This window comes from Echinococcus granulosus, assembly GCF_000524195.1.
Source record: "Echinococcus granulosus chromosome Unknown EG_S00051, whole genome shotgun sequence".
NCBI classification, from domain to species: Eukaryota; Metazoa; Platyhelminthes; class Cestoda; order Cyclophyllidea; family Taeniidae; genus Echinococcus; species Echinococcus granulosus.
In genome coordinates, this window is record NW_020170431.1 from 88,072 (window position 1) to 111,440 (window position 23,369).

The 23,369-nt window shown below is 41.0% G+C and overlaps 4 protein-coding genes across 4 annotated transcripts; 1 reads left to right on the forward strand and 3 right to left on the reverse strand. All coding sequences in view use genetic code 11, as the record gives it.

Moving 5' to 3' along the window:
• Nucleotides 1–325: 325 nt before the first annotated feature.
• Nucleotides 326–1,906, reverse strand: EGR_06113 (hypothetical protein; the record flags this gene model as incomplete). Its single annotated transcript, XM_024495362.1, has 1 exon — nt 326–1,906. The coding sequence occupies one exon, from the start codon at nt 1,904–1,906 to the stop codon at nt 326–328; it is 1,581 nt and encodes a 526-aa protein (XP_024350193.1).
• A 752-nt stretch (nt 1,907–2,658) lies between these two features.
• Nucleotides 2,659–4,147, reverse strand: EGR_06114 (hypothetical protein; the record flags this gene model as incomplete). The annotated part of the gene is made up of 3 exons (XM_024495363.1): nt 2,659–3,067; nt 3,850–3,990; nt 4,074–4,147. The coding sequence occupies 3 exons, from the start codon at nt 4,145–4,147 to the stop codon at nt 2,659–2,661; spliced, it is 624 nt and encodes a 207-aa protein (XP_024350194.1).
• A 5,616-nt stretch (nt 4,148–9,763) lies between these two features.
• On the reverse strand, nt 9,764–18,520 carry EGR_06115 (Iron/zinc purple acid phosphatase-like protein; the record flags this gene model as incomplete). Its single annotated transcript, XM_024495364.1, has 9 exons — nt 9,764–9,910; nt 12,560–12,784; nt 15,160–15,423; nt 15,622–15,736; nt 15,826–15,891; nt 16,338–16,435; nt 17,061–17,284; nt 17,911–18,105; nt 18,436–18,520. 9 exons carry the CDS (start codon nt 18,518–18,520, stop codon nt 9,764–9,766), a joined length of 1,419 nt encoding a protein of 472 aa, XP_024350195.1.
• A 118-nt stretch (nt 18,521–18,638) lies between these two features.
• EGR_06116 (hypothetical protein) lies at nt 18,639–20,465 on the forward strand (the record flags this gene model as incomplete). Its single annotated transcript, XM_024495365.1, has 2 exons — nt 18,639–18,693; nt 20,332–20,465. 2 exons carry the CDS (start codon nt 18,639–18,641, stop codon nt 20,463–20,465), a joined length of 189 nt encoding a protein of 62 aa, XP_024350196.1.
• Nucleotides 20,466–23,369: the final 2,904 nt, after the last annotated feature.

A 23,369-nucleotide genomic window follows, 5' to 3' on the forward strand; every position in this document is an offset into this window, starting at 1 on the left:
AAGCACCCAGTTAAACAAAACATCCAATCACTGCCCTCACTTTTATTTGACCCACTACTTATTTGCCATGGCAACAACGCTTTAGTGGAATGTAAAACCCTGTGAGCTGAATGCAAAAAATCCCCTGTCTTCTGTGCATGCTACTGATAATCACAATTAAGTAGAGCATTTTTCCGCACCTTCAGTCCGCCTATTCATCCACCCTATCGCCATATTTAAAGTGTATTCAAATTCAAAGTTAACTGTCAAAAGTAAGAAAACCACAGATTTGGTGAAAAACAATGTGGTACCGTTATTAATCACTGGAAAAAATTTTTATGGATGTTTACAAAATATTATCTAGGTGGGTTTCCTGGTAGGCGATTGGGATGGTGTTGCGTAAATGTGGATTGATGGTGTCTTTCAGGCTCCTATTAGCACGTAGCAGGCTTGCCACAATAAATGGCGGACACCAGGACATGTTAGCAAGGTAGGAGGGGAGGGAGAGTTGAAGATTACTTCTGTCTCTGCACTGATGACCTATGCCCGGAAATCGTTGCGAGGTGACATTCAAATGAAACCGGTTCTCATTCAGAAATGTTTCACTCTCAACTGGATGCCCAGTCTTCTTAAATTTTACGCATTTTCTCGTCTCAGCCAGTTGTCTTCGTCTTTTGGACCAAAAGTGTTTTGAATGGCTGTGCATACGAACGAGGATCTTTTCATCGGGGGCAGTGGATAAGTCCTCTTTTGCCTGTTTCAACAGTGGCTGTGAATTGAAGACTGATTGGTTACTTCTTCTCAAAGGGGCTGGGTGAGAAGGTTGTGCCTCACTAAAAGAATTTGGAATAATGAGGTCACTGGAAACGCTCATATGGTTTGTTGGTAAGCTGATGGCATGACGTGGCGCTTTTACAGATCCACGCGGTGATGATGAATGGGATTGGGTGGCAGTTACCGACCTTCCCATTGTGGCGTTGGCAAGTGCTACGGGTCTACCACCAGCTTGAGGCAGTACTGCAATACTGACACGCCAGACATGGTCAGAATGGGAGTAGAAAGACACACGATCAGAGACATCAGAAACAGCAATTGGGTCCGTGACAGGCACCTCATTGCTAACAGAGTTGAGGGCTGCCTTCCGAGGGGTTCTTCTTCGTTTCACCTGGTATTCATCAGCGGATACAGTTTCTTTCAGTTGCAAACGATGTTTAACTCTTTCTATCGTATCATACTTGTCACTTTCTGTCGCGGTGATGGGTTGCAGCCGGGGAGTCTGTTGCCGACGCAAATTGCACTTCCCAATCCACTTACCAAGTTGGTGTTTGAAATGACTGTTAAGCGAAGCGTAGAGAAAGAAATTTGCGGAATAGGTAATTAGGCAGATGCAATTTGTGATGGCACGATACAGGCGATAGGGTGGACAGCACGAGAGAGGCTGCGACGACCACCCAAAGAGTCGAAGAACGACTTGGGCATTGGACACATAGGCAAAGGCCTGGGGTATTTGACCGGCCAGAAAGAGCCCGACTATGGCCACCAGGAGAACGGTGAGTTTGCGTTGTGCTGCTTGGCGTCTCTCATTTCGGCGATTTGCGGCGAGTGTTGCAGCACTTGTGACCAGCCCTTCCTCCTTGCTATGCAAGTGATCTTGGGGCTCGGCGGTCAGTAAGTCGGGTGGGTGATTTTTAGTCTTGTGCGCCCTTCGTGAGATTCGCCATCGTGCATTTGCAATTCTGATGAACTTAATAAGGTAGAAGTTGATGACGCAGAGGAGAAGGAGGGGTATTACATGCACGAAGATAGTACGCAGCCAGGTATATACAGCATAGCTTTGAGATTTACCGAAGTCGGTTACATCTACACGCCACTTTACACTGAAACTGTCATCCACACTTGTGGTTGTATTATCGGCTGGATACTTCATAATTATCCGTTGACCGAAAAAACATTGGAATGTTTATGAGAAGGCTCATTAAAATCACCTTGATTATGGTCACCAGGACGTTGTCATTAAATATTGAAAATAGGCGTTGAAAGGAGAGAATGATGGAATTAAAGCAGTGGTGACACCCACTGCAACAGGGGAGACGTAACCTTGTGAGGTGGCACTTAAAGTTGAGGCGATGCGATTTGGTCTGATGGCAGAGCAAGTTATGAAGCCTACACTTCGGTCGCCACATTCCCGGACAGCTTATCTTATGCATCGCTACGTAGCGTTTAATGGACAACATGAGGGTGAGGAAAATACTGGCCGTTTCGGAGGCATTAGAGACAGGAAATTGCACGTAGGCTGTGTAGTAGGATATACCGAGGCGAAAACTTTTGAACCAGGGCTTTAAGCAGGCTTCGAGAAACCCCTTACACCTACAAGTAAACAGTTAAAAGGTCGTTTAAAATGCCACCTACTTACTGTGGAGAAGCCACTCATACAGCGCAAAACACGGTCCTCTTTTTAAACCAATTTCTTGCTAATTTGTAATATAAAGTAAGTACATCGACAAGTGATTCCGGCAAAGATGACACTTTTGGATGAACTCTTTAAAAATCTGTCAAGGAAAACCACTTTTTTAGTTTAAGTAATTCATGTACTTGTTGTTTAACCAGACCACTACATAAAAAGTGGCTAATTTAAGTAGGGGTATGCAAAATTTAGTAAAATATTTAGAAAGAGTGAATTCAGAGGCGGTAAATCGTTGGTACCCACCTTTGGAAGCCGAGAGGAAATGTGCACAGGAGGGTTATAGCATCAGTAACCGACAAAGCAATCATCATCTTGTACTCTGGTCCCACAAAATCTGGTTTCCTGAAGACCTGGCAATTGATAATATTCAACACGAAGCCAATCAAGCAGATGGTAGGCTGCACGTAGAAGTAGACTACAAATTCAGGCAATGTGAGATCACAGGGGCTGCGCAAACTAGAGGCATTGACTGCGGACTCCATTCGATGGGGCAAAGGGAATAAATGATCAGTGATTTGCGGTTTCACCATTTTTCGCCTCCCACCAACCAGTGATCCCTTTGTCAACAAACATCTCTCCCAGCCAATAGGAATGCCCCAAGACCTCTTCCAATTCTCCCATTGGCTAGTTTAAGGGGAACATGTTGGATACTACTTGAACTCATTATTTTTATTAAAAGTTAGTAATATAATTGTTAAAATACTCGGAATTTTGTTACTCTGGGAGAAGTGATAATGAGGCGCCTAAATTTATTTCTTGGCGCATGACAGCCTTAATTACACCAGCTTAGGAAAATCAACTCCATTTTGTTCTTCAGAAGCGGTTTTTGATTTCCCCTTGAATTGCTCCGGAGTCGCAAATTAACCGTCGATTACATTAAAAAACAGATATTTTTATTGTGGAGAATTCCTAGTCTTTTTAATGGTTAATAATCAAGTTCAGTAGCTTGCACTGTCATGGGTTGTTGACTAGGTATAGACGTCCAGTGAAACTATATTTGGAAGTAAAAAAGGCACAAAAAAGGATTCAAGGAGAAAATGTCTTTTACTCTGTCATTCGGATGACAATTTAATCTTTGTAATTCCCCTGCCAATTGGACATTCTTTGAGCATACCCATTTCAAAAAACATTTGAAGTTTTCCTTGCAATTTTTTCCAAAAAGGAACAAAGGTTCATTGTTAATGCAAATGAAGCACTTGTAGAAAAGCAAAATATGAGTTTTGAGGGGAAATTAAAAAGAGTGGGTTTAACTTAGTAGGGAGAAAAGTCCCAAATTGTTGGAGATTATTTTTCAACGTTAAATTTTTCACAAATAAACAAGAGCTCGATTTTTAATTCGCTTTCTTAAGTAAAAAGGTATTATTAGAAATAATGTATTATTTGTACTGTTTTGTCCTTCTACCTACAGGTCCAGACCACTGGATTGGGAAATCTCGGTTAGAGGAGGGCAAATGATTAATGTTTTATGGAGGATCTCCTCCCCCTCTTCCTCCTCCTTCTCCTCCTCCTCCTCCGTCTCCTTGGTGGTTGATTTCTTCTCGTCAGTCCTGGGAGTGATTTGATCCGTATGCTTTTCAACCAAAAGGTGTATTTCAACAGCGTCATTTTGTATACTGCCTCGCACTATTACAGATTTGTTGGAGTACACTTTTCTAGGTGGTAACCGGGGGTATAGGACAGACCTCGCGACCGAGAAGGGGACATCAATCACCACAGTGGTGACAGCCTCTAATTTTCTCCTCTACGCTTTAACCATTCGTAAAGGGTCACGTTACCCCAGCGACTGATGTCCTCCCCTTCTCAATCCGTGGGAATGAAACCGGAGGTAAAAGGATAAAACAGAGGGGGAGAAAACTTTTTTTGCCAGAAAAAATTTGGTAAACCGTTTCATGCAGTCACCTCTAGCACCGGCTTCGGACAAACAGAATTTTTGAACCAAATAAGTTTGCAATAGGATTTACGAGCATCAGCAATTCGCCGGAATGAATGTCGTAAAGCACATTCCGGGCTGGAATTCAATTATACCGGTGTGGGATGCAGCCAAACAAAATAATTACTTCAAACAATGACAATAAATTAGCTTTATTAGGTTTTCCAACTTGCAATTAAATTTTCTCCTTATTATTAATCACTTTAAAATTTGGGGGAAAATGTTGAACTATTTTTCCCCAAAGTTTTCTGTCGACTGCAGGAGTTAGTTGCAGCTTCATCTCCACTTTCAGATCTAAAGTGGATCATAATTTAAGATGCACTCTGTCAAATGGAGCCTCTGCCATTGCATCAGCACTGGCAAATACGACGGCAAAAATTGTGTGTGCTTGAATTTTTTAGTGTGTCGTGTGTCGGCCGGAGGCAGGTCCTCCTGCTTGCATAATGCAGCATACGCAGTTCACAAAGAATGCATGGAATTGCCAAAGGGGCTATAAACCTGGCCAGGACGCCGAGAGGCACTTTAGTGGGGGAGGCGGTGAAAATCCCACCTGTGAAATAATGACCAGCTGCTTCACCTTTTGAGGTACATGGTTTTTTTTCCTTCATTGGTGGGTGATTTTACTCGGCTGTCGGAGCATTCAACCAGTCTCTGACGTGGCAGCAAAACCACTGCCTCCCGCCTGGTCGTTATAATTTCTTTTGTGATAAGTAATGGGCACCACAGATGAACACTTTTAGTGACGCGGAGGTACTTGTCATCACACCAGAATGTGACACCCAACTCTCAATTGACACAAAAATAAATTTTAAGGCTAGTCGCTTTTTTTATTCACCTGATCTTCTTTCATCCTCTTTGATCAGAACCAAAGTTGATTTTTTACTTATTTATTTTTTAAAGAACAAATCTGCATTTCCAAATATAAATAGGCCAATTTCGAAATATTCGGGTAAAGTTTGAGATGTGCACAACTTTGGCATGTATGGGAAGGACTTTTGACAAGCCACCTCGGCAGGTATTCGCACAATGACAAGCGCCCCACGTGATCGCTTGTGACTGCCATCGAATGTGTGTAGTCTGACAATCCACACCAATTTGGGCTCCGTTACAATCCACCATACTTTATGAATAAAAGGAAGGCACAAATTAAATAATATTTTTTTGCCTATTGTGCTCAGTTCCTACTTCTTTCAACTTTGCACCTTCAGATCGAGCTCTGTCTTTGGTGTCGGGATAAAATCAAGTTACTCCCTGGGCATGTCTCCAGACGTCCAGACGGTTATCCCCCAAAGCAATGTAAGTTAGTGTCTGAGTCAAAAAAGCAACACACACTCGCAGACGGACATCTTAAATGCGTCCACTTGAAGGCAGCCACCACACTGAAAGGCGATTTGATCAGTTGACTTTTTTCCATTAGCTGAGACACGTGGAAGGGAAAGGGGCAACAGCACCACAAATTGTTCAGATTTTAGGACTCTAAAATTTCACTAAAGAGCGAGAGAGAAGATGGAGGCCTACATACTTAATGGTTAGATAAAATCTCCAATTAAGATGTTTGTCACTTCTTGGGCAACCTTAGTGTCCACCTCAAGGTTGGTCGCAAATTACAGACTTCGAATGAGGAAATTTGCTTGATTTAATATTTTTTTTTCGCGTGCTTGATAAAAAAACCAAGCCCCCAAATGTCAATGTCACGCCTTCTCAATAAAACTTAAGTGGTGATAATGCCAACAATTTTTATTTTATTTTATCCATCAAGTAAATCTAGAAGGAGTAGGTGGCTACAAAAAATTTCATAACTGTCAAAATTGTCATCCGCCTGTGTTGATTTTTCAGTCACTTGCCTAAGTCCTACTAACCCCGTCCTTTACGGCAACTTTTTCTGGGCCCACTTTAACCACCCCAATTTTTTTCCCTTCCGCTGTGAGGTCTAACCCCCGAGCCCAGCCTCTATAACCACACACTGTTATTCACCAGCTTCTGCAGGGTGGAGGCCATTTAAAAGTGTAATCAAGGCATTGTTGTTATCGCTATCACACCTCCGTTCTCTGTTTTTTTGCAGGAAAAAAAAACAGTTGATTTTGTACTACCCCGATCCCCGATTCCATTATAATGTCGGCTTTGCGTGGGGGTGTGGGGGAATTAGTTCCCCCTCCACCACTCCCGTTGCAGGCACGTGCAGTGCAGCCATTAGTCGGGAAGAAGTGAGGGGTAAAAAAACTTTTTTTCTGCAAACAGTTAAAAAATTCATGAAAAAGGAGAAGTAAATGTGCATTGATTCGCCTCCGGATAAGTTAGACATCGACAAGGCGACGAAGCGTCCCCTTCCGTGCAATCTTCTCTACCGCCCTGGCTGGGCGGTGGGGGGAAGGGGGGGAATTCCCTTACTGCGACAGCACGGATACTAGACAGCAATGTCCATTCTCTTTAGCAAACAGACATTACTCTTGTGTTACCTATAATAGGCGCTAAGTAACCATCGCCATAAATAAATTAGACAGTCGACGAGGTGGACATTTTTAGCAGCCATTAGAGTCATATGACCCAAAAGCCCCACTCACCATGGGAGAGCAAAAAAATTGCTACTTTTCACTAGTGGTCTCGGGCAGACTAAAATAAACGTAAATTAGCGTAGGAAATCGCAACTTTTATGGTGTCATTGTCATAATCACCCATTTCTCCTTTTATCTGTTTACACACAGCCAATTGGATTTGTAATTACTAAAAGTACAGCATTGGCTTATTTTAGGTGTTCGTTTTTAAAATAAGGCAAAATACTATACATTAAGTAATAAAAATGGAAAAAAATAAATTTGGTTAATTTTTTTCTCAAATAGAAGGAAGTCTTGGTGAGTCAGGTCTCCACCGTTTTTATATTGGCTACCGCTTTATGTGATTCACCAATAAAATTCAAGATCTTGATTAAAAGGCACTCAATCTGTCTCCAACTAATTAAATAATTAAGGAATGGAGTAAAATTTTTCCCTCCATTTTGAAATAAGGTAGGCAGTCGTATAAATCTCGCTTGTTGGAGGGCAAAAATTTCCCGCCCACGCTAAGACGCGACCTGCATGGACACTTGAGCCTGAAGGCTGCCACCTTCTAGGCCCTTTAGAAATGCGGCATCTTCAGGCTCGCTGAAGCGTTGTCACCAACTCCAAATGAAGCGTCGCCTTAAAAGATACGGAAAATTTGAAACTGACGCCGCTTATTTTCTTCCTACTTGGTTACACCTCTTGATCACTAAAAATGTCACCGTTAAATACTAATCATTATGCTGTACTTTTGTCTCAAAAACGGACAAAATGGGGTCAGTTTGCACTTTTCTGTTTTCAATGAGAAAGATCACGGGACTTTTGTTGCCTTTTAAAGCGCCACCCATCAGAAACATGCGACAACCTTCACGTTTGTCGCCTGACTTTCTGTAAATTCGAATTCAATAAATAAATTGCTTCACTAAAATCTTGATAAGTAAAATGAGACATTTATAAAACAAAACAAATTCAATTACTTTCGCCTATGTAAAAATGTGGGAACAGGTTTCCAAAGGGCTGCCACTCGACTTAACAGGATTGTTTATTTCGAAAATCCACATCCTAAAAAAAAATTGAAATTAAGCCTTTCCATTTTACTTTTGTTAGCAAAGACACCATTTTACAAACCTTTCTACACTTTTGTAGTGCACATAACCGCTTAATTCATGCTCACCTGTAGTACTTATATTGAAGTCCTTCATAAGTAGTATGTACGCCCGTCTAATTCGAAATCAAAATGACATTTCTATAGTTCCATACTAACAAGAACTATAGCATAGCATGCTTATCAAGCTTTTAACTACTCTTTTCAAAAATTATTCCATGCGTAGAACTGACTTCCATTAATGAAGCACAGCATGACTTAAATACAAAATGATTTACCAAATTTTTCCACCTTAACGTAAAAAATTGAGTACAATTATTTACATTTTTATGCTAAAAGTGCAATATGTTAATTGAATTGTACTGCTATCACAAGTGTGTTTATGCAACTTCTCAAGTCTCCCCTGAGGAGCCGGGGGGTCACTGGCCAGCGTTAAGTCGCCGTAAGCCGCGGAGGAATGAAGTACGCGCGTGGTTAAGTCCACAGTTAAGCAAAATATCAAATCGCTGCATATAACTACGACTTAAAAATAACAATGCTTTTAGTACTGCCATGTAGGCAAAGTAAGGGTGGTAGTAGGCTCCGACATGCTTCCTTTTTTCAAATCTTAAAGATTAACCCATCTAAGGAGTTAAAAAAGTGGGTCAGAGAAGGCGGAGGTCCTTTTGAAGACGCTTAAAGTACAATTGAAGCAATTTGAGCCCATCGGTCTAGCAAATGCCCTTTCACTCGACTACAATGGAGTAGAGCCTCCTCGTCTACTATTTGGAGGAAGTGTTGCAGGTGGTAGTAGAAAGCACCACCTCTAAGGTAGATGCATCACTGAACAGAGAGCACTTTACTCCTGGCAATGAACAATTCAGAGAGACCATAATTCAAAAATCTATGGTTAAGCTATCAAAAACAGCTTCCATCCAGTTAAGATAATCATGAGACGGTAGGGAGGGAAAGAAGGGAATAGTACAGAGCAAGGCGGTGGCTAATTCCTTCCATTAGGAGAAGGCAGTAGACTTCAAAACCACCCATTTGTGACACACTTCTTACTGCTCTTAAAAACGAGCCATGAACTTACAAGAGGCCTACCGACTTGTGCTGAGAAATAGCTTTTCCTTTACAAAGTTCTTTAAACAAACAAACTCTACATTGGTTAGCCCCAAGCGATCTCCTCACTACCCGTCTCCACAAGACTGCTTGTTTTGTGGGTGTGAGGCGATCTGCAGATACAGAGGTTCACCATAGAGTGTTCATTAACACCCAAGGTGAATCTACTCAATGGTGGTCTAGGAGACTTTCCTCTAAAGGATGGTTAGGAAATCAGCCAATCACATTCCTAGTTCCTCAAGGCAACACATGACCTTGTTTCTCATGGCACTTTAAAGAGGGAGACTCCGCCTCTTTCTCACCCTCCGTATTCCATAGACAGCTCTCCAGGTGACGATTACCCCACATGTCAAGCCAACTTTTGTCTTGTTGAGAAGGCCTTATAGAGCGCAATGCAAATGTAAAGTTTTTTCCTGTCAGGTAGCACTCTTTTTTAAAACATCATGAAGCCCTTTGTTTACCTTCCATTCTTCACGCATGACATAAAGTCACCGTGCCACAAATTCTCACAATGAAGCATACTTTGCTGTCAACGATGTCTAACCCATCAAACACCCCCAGCAAAAATGAAATAAAAGTGGCAAGGAATGAAATAATTATGGTGACATTTACGATATAAGGGCGTAAAGTTAGCAATTACTTTAGCGGGGTTATATATCACGTCCTTTTGGCACGAACAGTAAATCCCATATGCTGAGGCTTGGAGCTCCACTGCGCTGAAGACCTTCGTGGCACGTGAAGTTGGGTCGGTTGGTGGATTTTCGAATCACGAATTCATCAATCACTGTGGGGTCCTCCTAGAGGGAATGCATAGCCAACACAATGTAAGCAAGTGGGTTTTTTTCTTTGTTCCTGACCTTCAATAAAAAAGGGAACATGGGTCGTGGTCAAAAAACTCATTAACGTGAGAGGTTACGCTTAGCTAGGTGTTGTATAAGTTCCTTCTTTGCCAAAAGAAGGAAAAACAAAGGCCTACAATGGCCATTTTTAGATTTCATGAGCAAAAAAAGGAGGGAAGACCCAACTCAGACAAAGTGTTTATTGCTTGACAATCGGTGCTTCTATCGCTGGCTCTCGCTATCCCACTCCGATTCCTCCTGATTAAATAGTTTTATTATTTTTGGCTCTCCAGCTTTTATGCCTCATAAGGTAAGTGTGAAAGGCGGTTAATGTATGATGAAATCTTACAGAAGGAATTGTTTTGCACACCAAAATAAATTCAACGACTGTTTCCTTTTTTGAACCAATAAAGAACAGGCGCGGCCACCCTTGATATTAAAATGGGCTATCAAAATAAAATAATTCCAACTTTTATAAAAAATAGGGGATTAATGCTGAGGAAATCATTTTATTTTTACAAAATCCGTGAGGAAGCTAACCGTAGTACAAAAGCTTTTATTTGATTGTGAGGAAAAATGAATTTTTTCTCAGTAAATGTAAGTGCATAAATCATTTCAAATGACAGGTGTCGCTTTTTGTTCTTATTTTAATGCCAATTTTTGTTTTTAAATGCCACTTTTGCGCAGGGAGCGTTCAACCCCCCTTCCCCCTATCTACCTCATTCCACCCATCTAAACTGCCACAATTGATTAATCAACTAGTCAATCAACCTGTCAATCAATTAATTAATCATGCTGATGGGCGGAGGGCAGTCAGGAGGACATCTGCAGAGCGCTCTTCATTCTTCAAAAATATACAATTCTTTTTTCTTCCAGCCTAATTATCGCCAGTTTGAGGAGAGGAAGTACAGTGTAGTGGTATAAAAAACCAAAAGTTTATTTTTAGAAAATCAAGTCATTCTACTACTGATACTACTTATTTCCCTATTTGAGTAGGGTGGAGGCAGCATTAATGGGAGCTCTAGGCTTGACAACATTTCTCCAATCTCTTTACAGGCACTTTTAATCTGACGCGTACTTTGGCCTTCATTTTCAGCCCTAATAGTGGTAAACTCATTGCCATTCATACAAGAAAATTATTTGAAATAAGTAAGTTCTTATTAATTATTTTCAAACGTACGATCTCTCATTAACTCCATGGTGTTCCCCCTGCAACCGAAAGAAGTTAATAAGTAGTTGTGCAGGAGCCATGCTTAGTAAAATTGTTTGAATCGCCAATTCATGAGGAGCCGAGGTGATTCGTGGTAAAGAAATTTTTTTTAAAAATGCCTCGTCTGTGCATTTCTCAGATAGAGACGGGTATAAATACCACTAACATTTGCTTCCAAAGGAGTAGACAAATTTTCCTTTTTTATATAGACCTCTTTTTACTTTTCGTAGATCCCATTTATCTTGACTGAAGTAACTCCGACTGGCAATTTCCTGCTGAAGTTCTCTGGTTGACATATGATGTCAAAAGTGAATGCTGATGGGACCTACAGCCCAGAGTTATATGCACAAGTGTTGAAATTTATTTTTCTTTAAATACGGAAAAATTACTGTTGAATTTACACAAAAAGTGGATAATTGAGATGACAGCCTCTCCCGCAAACAAATAACTTGTTGACTGTCCAAAAAATGACTGGCCATACACGTAGGTTTTTTCATCACCTTCGATTTCCATGTGTGAAAAGGCATTCCAGTTGGGAGTTCTTTTTTCCACTGTGAGATGAAAAATCCCGAAAAATGGTGGGAACTTGACTTTTTTAAGAAGTTGCTTTATCATGCCGGCTGGGTCATTAATGTGTGTGGATAGGCAGTGGTGAGACCCTTCCTCTAATTATGCATTCTCCCACACTTTCCACATCTAAAGTGGGGCGCTTTATCCCTGCTCCACAATAAAGAAACGAGCAAAAAGTGGTCTCTCCATCAGAAAAAGGAAGTTTAAAATAGAAAATATAAATTGCTCTGCCAAATGTATTCATTAAGTCACACCTAATCCGGGTGCTTCGAGTGCTCGTGTTTAACCATACATTTTTCAAAAGAATCATTTACGATTGACCATTTGAGAAGTTTTGGGCATTTTCTGACAAAAAAAGACTAGCAAAATTTCTCACACCGAAGGTGGAACATGCTAATCACACTTTTTGTGTTCAACCAATCAGATTAGAGTATCGGAACAAAGGGTCACTCCAGCGAAGTGAGGAATAATCGTAAAAGCAATTAGACCAAGAAATATTTACGAACTCACCTGTGTATTTATGCATAAAGGTTATACTTTAACAAAGCCGACTGTTTTTTTTCTTTTCACGGTGTTTGCCCTCCTACCCCAGGAAGGAAACTCGACTTAAACAATTTCGCCCGATTACAAGGGTGTTACCTTAATAAAACTTATTTATTTATGAAATATATTTATAAACAAGAGGCCTTTGTTATTTTTCAAAAACCCTTAAAATTCCCCTATTTATCTGGTCCGTCCTGACTACATTTTGCTGGTTTAGTGGGGTTTAATTTCCCGCATGTCTGAAATTACTTCAGGTGAAACAACCGCACATTCGCAAAGCTTACCGAGTAGCCTTGAAAGGGTTTCACAGAGACCTGTTCCAGATGCATATAGGTGGCATTGTGTACAGTGATCCTCATGTAGCCGTAGTCATCAGATCGAAAAGCGGACCAGGACTGTGGAGTGGGCAGAAAAGGATCCTGACTCTCTTTGTTGCCCGCTGAGCCTGCGACAATGTGTACAGGTCCTGTGGGATCGGTGTAGGGATCGTTTCCGTGACTGGGGCACAACTAAAAGTTATTCATTGTAGGGTTAGCATGCTAATACGGGTAGCGGTTGGTCTGGAGGTTGAATAAGGCACAATGAATGGACAAAAGGTGCTGTCATGGATCACGTTTCAGTCCTTTTGCCTTATGGCTTTCCCACTCGAAGCGAAGCCCACAATTCCGAGCTTGATCTCGCAAATAAAGTAGTAAAGTTCTGGCTTTGCTATAAGAGCTGAGTGGCAAATGTCAGCACCAAATGTCAAAGGAGACATAGGCTCTAAGTCTGATTTGACGGTAATTGGAGAGGGCTGTGCGATGATTAGATGACTTTAATTTACCCTCCTCATTGATGGGGACTGTGTATTAAAAGAGAACCTGGTCACCTTTCACCACCTTCCTACTTCGCATGTAGCTATCCAACACAAAGGACGGAAAATGTTTACTTTAAGAATGCAATGAAACACATTCCCCCATCCATTATGCAGCGGTGGACCGACACCCATCCGTCACTCCTTTATGATGCAAGCATGTAAAAGCTCCCAACACCCCGAGCTGCGGTGAAAACCGGAGCAACTTTTTGCACTGCCTGATGCCTAGAGCTAGTAGACTGAAGGGAAGCAAAAAGCTTGTTTCATTCCCTCATCTCACGCACTCCACCCGCCCCCTCTCCCTCCCCTCCTCAAAAAAGAAATTTCCCCACGGAATACGTGCTTTTCCACTACGGTGTGAAGAAAAAGGAGGAGAACAAAACATATTTTAAATGTGCTTGCACAGTGATTTGCCTATTTTCTGCTCTTAAAAGCAGCAATTGCAAATTAGAGTTGGGAAAAAGAAGAAAGTGAGCGGAAGGGGGGAAGTAAAATTGGCGTGAAGGCAAATGTTTGTTGCTAATTGAAGCTAAGCTTACTTTTAGAGCGGAAGCAATTGTCAAGGCAACTGTTAGGTGGAAATGCCGAAGCAGAGCTACCCATTCCCTTAAACACTTTGCAGGGAGTCAAAAGCCCAATTCGCTCTACTTTCTATTAATAACTTGGGAATGGAAACGGACGGGGTAATCGAACTGAGATGAAAAATGGGGTGGGAGTAGGTTTACTTAAAAAGCAAAGTGACTGAGTCAATGTAAGAGTCAATTTCTTTAATTGAATAGACAATTTTTGGGATTTAAGGTGGGGACGCTGAATACCTACTTAAGTAGCTGTGTCAGGCAAGGTGAGGAGGTGATCTACGCCAAGGAAAAAGGATCGCAAGGAATCTCTCACCTAGATGGCCTTTGAGACAGAATGAATTACGCTTTCTCAAAAAGTATGGCACTGATAATCTTTATTTTGAGGTCTTTGTTAGACTAACCAGCGAGAGGTTGTCAACGTGGAAATGGAGGCACTTTGAGAAAAGTTATTGTGTCTATGGGAAAAAAATAAGTGTCCAATAAAACAAAAGATCAGAATCTATTATGTTTACTTGAGTTCTAAAATTGGCTAATGCACTTTTGAATTTGTTTTTGATCCATGACAAAGGGAGGGCAAGATAAACCGTTGGGCAGTCATTGTTCTCTCCTGAGAGCGCATTTCCACCGGTGCTCGACAGTTTAATTGACTGGAAAGGAGGGACTTTATGGCTGGAAGACACGAAGGAAAGTAGTCCTATCCGTCAAGACCTTCGAGGCGAAATAGCCTTCCCTTCTAAGGACATTGTACCCGTGTGGTGATCCTCTTGCTGCCTTCCCTTTTGGACAACAGGATTAACACACGGAACAGCGTCAGACTCATATTTCACCACCTAATTTACAGAGGTAAATTTGTCTTTTTATTGTTTGACCTTCTAAACAGCGTCCAGATTTAGTTTTTATGCTTCCATTTGGCTTTCCCAATGGAGGTTCCTCCGGTTGGATAATTACGTAATTATACATTGCATTCCAATAAAAGTTATTTTTAAATACCTGTCTTTACAGATCATAAAACAAGGCAAATTTGGTAAAAAGTGGCTGCAGAGGAAAAAAAGAGTTCAAAGCAAGCTATTATTAATTAAAAGGAGAAGTGAGAAATAAAATAGCGTCATAGATCGCGAGCGAATGAAAGGCGGAATTTGTTATTTGACAGATCAGAAGGAATTTTGGTGCAGAATTCTGTCACAACTATCAAAAAATGGAGCTAAACGGTCGTAGAACTACTAAATCCTTATTTTTGATAAAGGTCTTTTCTTCATTTTGCTTGATGGTAAAGGAATTCGTGATTACTTGACACCTCTTGGATCAAGAGCCTGTTTAAGACGCTCTGATGGGACAAGGAGGGACAAAGTCAAAAGACGATCAACAGAAGGCAAAATAGACATTCTTATGATATTCTATCGAATTTTAACAAATACTAATAATAAATAAATCCTTGCGTGTTGTCACAACTGACCTTGAGTTTGTAGACGGGATAGCAACGCTCGTAGGAGTGTTCGTGTGCGGCAAACACAATGTCCACGCCTTCACGGTAGAACAACTCCTCCAAACCAAGGAGGTAGTACTTGGATATGCCGTCTGTAAAGGGTATTCCCGTCCTTATCCAATTGTCTGGATTGGTGCAGTGCTGGGGGTCATCACTGTTGGAGCAGTACATGGGTCGGTGACTGAAGGCGATTATCCACGGATGTTTGGCTCGATTTTCGGGCTTGTTTGCCTCCTTCGGTTGGATGGGAGAGTACAACAATTCAGTTGTTTAGTAAATAAACAAATTATTACAACAGGACTGCTTGGTAAAAAGCGGAAAAGTGATCAACACTACCTCTGGACAAATTGAAAAATATTTTATTTATTTTTTTTTATTTTTTTTCCAACCATGTCGATTCTTATTTGTTAAAAGATAGTAATTTAGCTATACGTGAAGGTCCTTCTCCAACCAGACGTATTGTCGGTAGATCTGTTGCGTGCCGAATTGCGGGAAGTAGTAGTAGTCGGATACAAAGGCCACAAAGTGAACTGGTCCAACATCTATGCTAAAAGTGGAAGTTTAATTCATACTTTATTGTGATTTTTTGAAAAAAAACATGGGGAAGAGAAAGCGGTTTTGTAGCATACGACCTACCTGTAAAACATGTCATCGTTTCTTTCACCGGGCATGTTAAAACGCGCTTTGTAGTGCGAAAAGTTACTGAAGCGGGAAAAAAAGGAAACAAGGATTTTATTTTCACCATTAATATCATTTTTTTGGTGATTTTAACTCCTTTTTCGGCAGAAGCTAAGTGCTAAATTATACATATCGTTTGCCGCTTTTTGCTTGTTTCTTTTAGTTGGAAAGACTAGCTTTTCCTACCCAAAGTTAGTTGGAAGGCTGTGCCTCTCCGATCCACACAACCTGTGCCCCTTTTTTAGGTAAAACAATTCGCTATTTAGCACGTCTCTGTTGCCAACACATCGTTCAAATTGTCCCATCACTTAGACAGGTTAATTGTAACACCCAGTGGGTACATATTTGGAGTCAAGCAACCTGGTTACATTGGAGGCCAGTCTCTACTGCGTAGACAATGAGTTGCCTAGAAGTCATTGTTAAGTACACCCTATAAAGAGATTATAAATACTGAGCATTAAATAACTCACTAAGCGCTTTCGTGGTTACCCACCGCGGTCATGTAAGGCACTCGAGCGGCGGTCTCTTGCATCAGTTGCATAAATGCATCGCCGAGACGTCCATTGTTCTTCAAAAGAGAAGGGCATTTAAAGATTTAATCAAGGCGACCTCTGTCAAATGCAGGCAGGGCAGGAGGCTTTATCGGGGGAGGAGGGAGGGAGGCTGGGGGGTAGGCAATAAAGTGAGTCTCTATTCTCCCTAAAATTAGACCACAACGCGAGGTCAGCGCCAGAGGGATAGGAGCAAAAATGCCTTAAAAGTTTAAATAAAGTGTTTTTTGTTTGTGGTAGTTTTATGAAAGACCCTGAGTTGTTGGTGCTTCCGTATGCAGTACCAGCTTTGCCTCAGGACAGGTGGGGGCAGTTTTATCACTTAAATATGCCTCTTCAATAACATTTGCTTCCTTTTTGGTCATCTTTCTCCTAACGCTGTCTCGAGTCAAATGTTCGCGGGTTTTTCCCTCTAGGGAAAAATCAACTTTAAGGTCACTTGAAAGAGAAAAAATTTTACCTCCCTTGTCAACTACACAAGTAAAATAAAGGAGGAGAATAATCTCTTTTCTTAACGTAACCTTTTGTTATAAAGCCAGCTATGAAAAAGCTTATTTTAAAGCACGTCTCGTGTATTTTTTTCACGTGTACCAAAATCCTTTTGTTTCTTTCCACCGGATAACCTTTGTTTTTCCAACTTACTGTATCGAAGTCGTATGCAAAATCACCATTGTGAAGTAACAATTGAAAAACTCCCGACTTGGCGTCGCTTTCCAGGTAGGGGATTGAGACGCCCCCCTCAACTCCCATGTCTCCAAGCATGGCAAATGAGAGTGGCCAATCACTGCCCGAAGGCAGTGTCCGAAATGAGTAGACGGTTGACCAGATGAATGCTTCTGTTGAGGCGTTGTTGCCTACCTTGTAAACTACAACAAATTGACATTTTAAAGGTTAGAAAAAATGGAACAGTTAAAAAGAAGCTCCTCATTTAGCGGCTAGCTACTTTGCATGCCCCAATGAATGTCGCTATGTCATTTGTCCGAAAGATGTCACGCTTAGGAGAGAGACAGACTCATTTTTACATCCTCTATTACCTTCTGGGCATAGACAAATGGTTAAAGTATTAACTTTCTAGTTAGGCATTTATTTATAATGTCAAAGGTGGGGAGGTTTGGTAAGGTGACTTGCGACAAGGTCAGAGGGCAATGATTGGGGCAAAGTGGTTGCTGCATTCGACCTACTGACATCATGATTAAACAATCAACATTAGTAAGATTTTTACTGCTTAATACTAGATATGTCATTTTCCTTCCTCCTTTACTTCTCAGCTGGACAGAAGGGTAAACAGAGGGGCGAAGGTCAGTCCACCATGAGTTAAGAGGCGAGAAAAGCAGTACGGATAACAGATAGGGCAGAAGTGGGCTAATCTAGGTACAAATTCTGTCATGACTACCTGTTTTTTTCTACAAATCGTCTTGTTTAACTGGTAAATATATCTGTTCTTAAGTAAGTCTTAGAAGGTAGATTTTCAAGAAGCATTTTCCGCAATTACCGTAAGTGGTGTTGGGCAGCAGATCCCGAAGGGTGACTTTATGCATGTAGCTTACACGCTGCTCTTCGCCTCCATCCACAAAAGGTGTTTGCAAGGCCGAGATGAAAATCTTGGGCTCATTCTGACCATAGAGAATTGCCGATGCGGAAGCCTGATGCTGTGTTGTCCACGTTACTGTCATACTGTTGGGTTCACCTGAAAGGTCAAGGCAGGAACGGTGCCCATCACATCGCACAGGTTACTTTACTCCTGAAACGCCTGCTCAGTTGTCTACCTCATCTGTCAAAATGTTAAATCATTTGTCTACAACCCAACCACAGAAGCAAGAGAGGATAGAGGCTTCTGGCCTCCGTCCGTTCGCCCCTATAAGTGACTTAACAAGGTAGGCAACTGGGAGACTGTCTAACCGTATACAATTCCTCCTTCACGATCGCATATTCCATTTAAATTATGTTAGACTTTAAAAAATGACAAAAGAATAAAGGCACACTTAGTTGTGGTAAGTAAAGGGAAGGAAAAACTCACAACCCAAAGAGAGGTGAATCTGTTCGGGAGCATTGTCAGCTATCACCAAAGCAAAGATTGACAGTAGGATAACTCGCGTCACCATGGCTGGTCACCTAGGTTGTGCACACGTAAATGGTCTATTCATGCTGATCGTGCCTAAACATGCTTATTTATGTTGCAGCTATTTGTTTATGAAAAGTGGATTGGGTGGTGTTTATGCGATGTCCTTGTCACCGCAAAGTCAGTTTCGTGTCAATTCTACTGCTCTGTTGGATGGTGGTTTTTTGCATCTGGACTGCAAACCTTTTTAAACAATTGAAAAAAGATTGGGTTTTAAATGTTAGGTCTAAAAAATGGCATAAGATTGTTATCATGGTGATGGAACAGGTAATGAGAGAGTTGTGGCAGTTTACATCAGCAACCGTGATATGGCATTTGTCAGATATTAACAAAGAGGTTATTAAATAAAAGCGTAGTATATAAGATGAAATTTTATCCTCTTAAAAATCCCAAAATTTGCCCTTTTGTGTTAAAAACTGTAATATTAAAGGATGTTCGCGTCCAGCGTCACATATGTGTGACGCGGATTCCTGATTGGTTTACGGCGAATAATTGAACCAATTAGAGTTGCAAATTATTACTTCCATGCAATTTTTGCCTTTTTTCCTAGGAAATATGTTAAGCTCATTTTAGCTCAGTATGTAATTGACTATAAAGCAAATCTCCTCCCACCAGCCAACTTCTTTATTGCCTGTGATGCAACCAATTGACAAAATTGAAGAAGTGGCATATGCTTTGGAAAATTTGATGGAGTGAAACTGCCGAGATACCACTCTGATTACACGCTATTTCCTACAGCTGGCTAAAATTGAAATGATAAGATCAAAATTGTCGATGCAGAGCGCATTAGAACCCTGGGGTTGTTTGTTATCAGGGTGACAGAGAGACTGTAAAAATTGAATTGAAGGTTAAACGCGGCGTAAATCGACGCGCTTTGATGCACAAAACAATTTTGTTTGAAGTAGCTCAAAGCACCCGACAGGGATTACAAAATGACTACTTCCTGTCTGGCTGTCTGTCTGCCCGTCCCACTAAAAGAACCATACCCGAATCTATTTCCCCCAAAGCGAATATACTCGTTTCAGTCTCCCTCCCTTCCTTCTCTTTAAACACTTCATATGAGGAGGTCTAGAGAGTTAGACATTAAGGCCAACGAGATAATGTACCATTGTGGACCATCCACTCCTGGACCTAGTCTTGTAGAGGGGCAAGACCTGCCATAGCCAACTTTTGATCCGGAATGTGTAGGGGGTAGCTTCTCGCAAGGCCAACTGAGACGTTTGAAGTTACAATTCTGAAAAGGAATGCTACTGTGGTAAATGTGTTCCACCACCAATTACAGGTGAACATTTGGTGGCAAGCAACAGCCGTGGTGGGTACAGGCAGAAACGCGCAGTGATAAACGAGGTCTCTTGTGAACAAAGGTGTGAAATCCACAAGTCGCTACTCTCTCAGGGGACTTCAAGCATCGTGTTGTGTGGCAATGGGAAGCTTTTCTACTCAGTCGTGTGACTTTGGAGTGGCTTCAAATGTACATCTGACAGTAGTTCTCTGCCCAGGCCCTTGGCCGGCATTCTTGTGAACAATCAATGCATAAAATGCTTGAACATGGACGCTTGGTTGTTGCATAACTTGCAGTAAAGAGACGATTTTCTTCGTCCTTCGAGAAAAGCCCCTCGATAGTCAGCATTTCGGCTTTGATGAAGGAGTGAAGTAGGCTAAACTAGGATAGTTCAGAAAACCGATCTTTAGGAGTTAGCTAAACTCGGATAGAGGTGGAAAAGTGTAACAGAGAGCTACCTTGAAAATTTAGGTCATATCCTATTCTTAGAAGTATTTTCCTTCCTCTTACAGATCGTGAGTTTAAAAGTTCTGACATTGCCTTGAACACCTTCTGTGCAAAGCATGTAGCGGTCAACCTCAAAGCGATGATCCGACCTCAAGCTGCCATGGATTCGATTGGCCGATCCCCTTGCTTTCAGCAATAATTAATCACCTGGATTGCTTATTTCTACTTTTTTCCCCCACAGAACAAAAGCGCTTTTTATTGTCTGACTTCCAGACGCAAATTCCTCCACAACTTCTCCAGCTCACGTGGAAAATAGCGTATCTTCCATCTGTACAAAATTGAGAGGATAAACCTAAATTTATTTTTAAATATAAGAATAGTTTTAGTGTATCAAACCCCCTCTTTCTTCAGTGAAAAAGAAATGCGCTGTCTCTTGTAACTGCCTTTGGAATATGCAAATGAGGAATTCGAGCAGTAATAGAGTTGGCAGAAAGAAGATTAATTTCTTTGTACTACTGAAAGTTATGTGAGAGGTTTGGTTGGTAAATCCGCCCCACCTTTCCATAGAGGCGGACAGAGAGTACTATGAAGAAAACCAAAGGAGGTGAAAGTCGAGTGATTCTCTAGGAATACTTTGAATTCGTGCAAATTACGAAATTAAAAAAAAAATTAGTAAATTTTTAGAAAAAGGCTACTTCGTGACTACTCTCACAGTGTACTTTTGGCTTCCAAAAGTCACTTGAAAATAAATTATTCGGTCGCACAAGTGGGTGATTGGTTCTGTCTGGAGCGTCTAGGCGCAATTAAATCACTGCTGTGTCCAGGTGTAGACAGTACAGTATAATACACGTCTGCTTGTGTGTACTTTTTAGGGGGAGGCAATTGATAAATACCAGCCCTACGACGGAGTGGACGCCATCGTCCTCCGGGGAGGGGGAAAAGGACTCTGAACAAGATTAGACATCATTCCTGCACACCTTTTATTGTTACTATCCCGTAAAGGATGTAGGAGTTCAACCCGTCCAGCCCTTTTAATGGACATGAAAGCTGAGGTGGAAAAGAGAGCCACCGAGCCTATTCCAGCAAAATCTTGCAAATTCAGATTACAAAAAAAGACATCGGCCCTAATCAAACAAATCAGGTATTGCGGTTCAATGGAAATAAACAAATGCATGCGATTTATGTTTATGACACCAGAGAAGGACGTTCCGACAGTCTTTGCTCTTGCAGTCGCATTAATTGTTCACTCAAAGAAAAACTTTCTAATTTATTACCGAACTACCACACGCGAGTCGTGCGTTTTGCGACTTATCCTATAAAAGAGGCGATTTCTCAAAGACGATGCAAATAAATCACGATTTATTAAATAAGCTTAATTATCGAAGCAATTAAGTGCGTTCATTTTCACTAAACAGGAGATTTTCGAAGCTTTTGATACACCGCGTGTTCTAGCCGGTTATAAGTTTTAAGCATTTGATAAGCGTTATCAAAATATTTTTTGGCAAACAAACCATAAATATTTAAGGCTTAAAGATATGTAGCCTGATTAACAAAACCTTGCATTTGTCCTCAAAAGAGTCTTAAAACAAGCGTTCAAGTTAGGCCGTATGCTTGGATCTCCCGTTTTTTGTCTTTGGTAGTTGTAAAAACGTGTTATTTCTAATTCCCGATTCATTTATAGAAAACGTCTTAAGGTTTTTGATCAAAAGAAATAGAAAATATTAGGTAGATTGCTTGTTTTAATTGCTCGTTAGTTTGTTCCAGCTTTGAGCAGTTGAGAGTCTGTTTTGAAGTTATACCTATAAGAATAACATAAATAGGGAAATTGTGGCAAACTATAAAGGTCATACAACAAAACAGTATATTTCTAGCAAATCGCGTAAAACCAGGGATTATGTTAGGTCATTTACTTTGGATCACTTTTTTCTTATATTCTTATCCCTATTTTATTTCAAAATAGATTATGATTCAGGGTGGTGGGTAGGTTTTCATGGTTACAGTGCTTGTGAACCAGGCCAAGGAGGTCTTAATTTTTTATGGCTGTACGAAAACAGTGGGACAGATTGAAAGAATTCTGAAGCACCCGACGAGGGTGGGATTCACGGAGGCGTCCTCTTAAAGACGGCTTTTTAAATTTTCCCCTACTTGTTTAAACAAAGTGGCTGAATTTTGACTTTTGGGGGATCTCTTTTAATAATCACTTGCCTTTTAATTATCATGCCGCTTTTGTAGTTTGTCAAACAAACAAGCCTAAAGGCTCTTGCTGACAGTGCCAAAACTTATGGTCATAAAGTATTGTGAACCCTTTAAGAGCAAATATACGTCAGTAGTCCGGAACGCCGTAAAATTTTTATTGCCCTTGAGAGTCATTACACAATCCAGTATTGGAGATTTGTGTATGGTGTTCATCAAGGAAGAAAAGAGTGCTTGAGACGTCTCTATCCCATTTTAGGTAAGCAGATGTTCTTCCATTGTATTGACCTCTCATTTTTTGCGCAAGTGCTTCTCTGTGTCGGCCGCCAATTTTTCATTGAGTCAGCGACTATCACTAGTGAGTATTTCATTAAGGAGAGGAAACATTTGACTTTAAAGGCAGTAATGTCTTCCCTAAGGCTGGTAAATCTACTTTGACTGCCTCGGTTTATATACCAGGCATCGGGTTCCTTCCTCCACTCTGTCTTATTCTCATTTAACTGCTCTCCGGCTTCTTAGAAGTTGGGGATACCTCAGAATAAGCTTTGCAGACAGCAGTTGAACCAAAGTTACTACAACCTTCCAGTCTGATCTTGCTTCAGCAATTAATTGCCGTATTGTCGTACAGGAGTTTGGGATGACTGTCTGCACTTGACATTATCAGAGCTGATGTTTATTTAGGGTGGATTCTACACTCTCCACTCCCTGTCACCAATGCAGCTAACAAATCCTTTCTGAGTATGATGTAAGATAAACGTGTCTATTTAGCGCTTTTATGAATTCGTGTTGACAGAAATGTCAAGAGTGAAGAATCAAGGTGGAAAAATGATGCTGTAGTCCTGCAGTAACCGACAAACTCTTGCAAAATTCACAATGAGAGCTTTATGTTATGTTATCGAAGTTGTGCAGG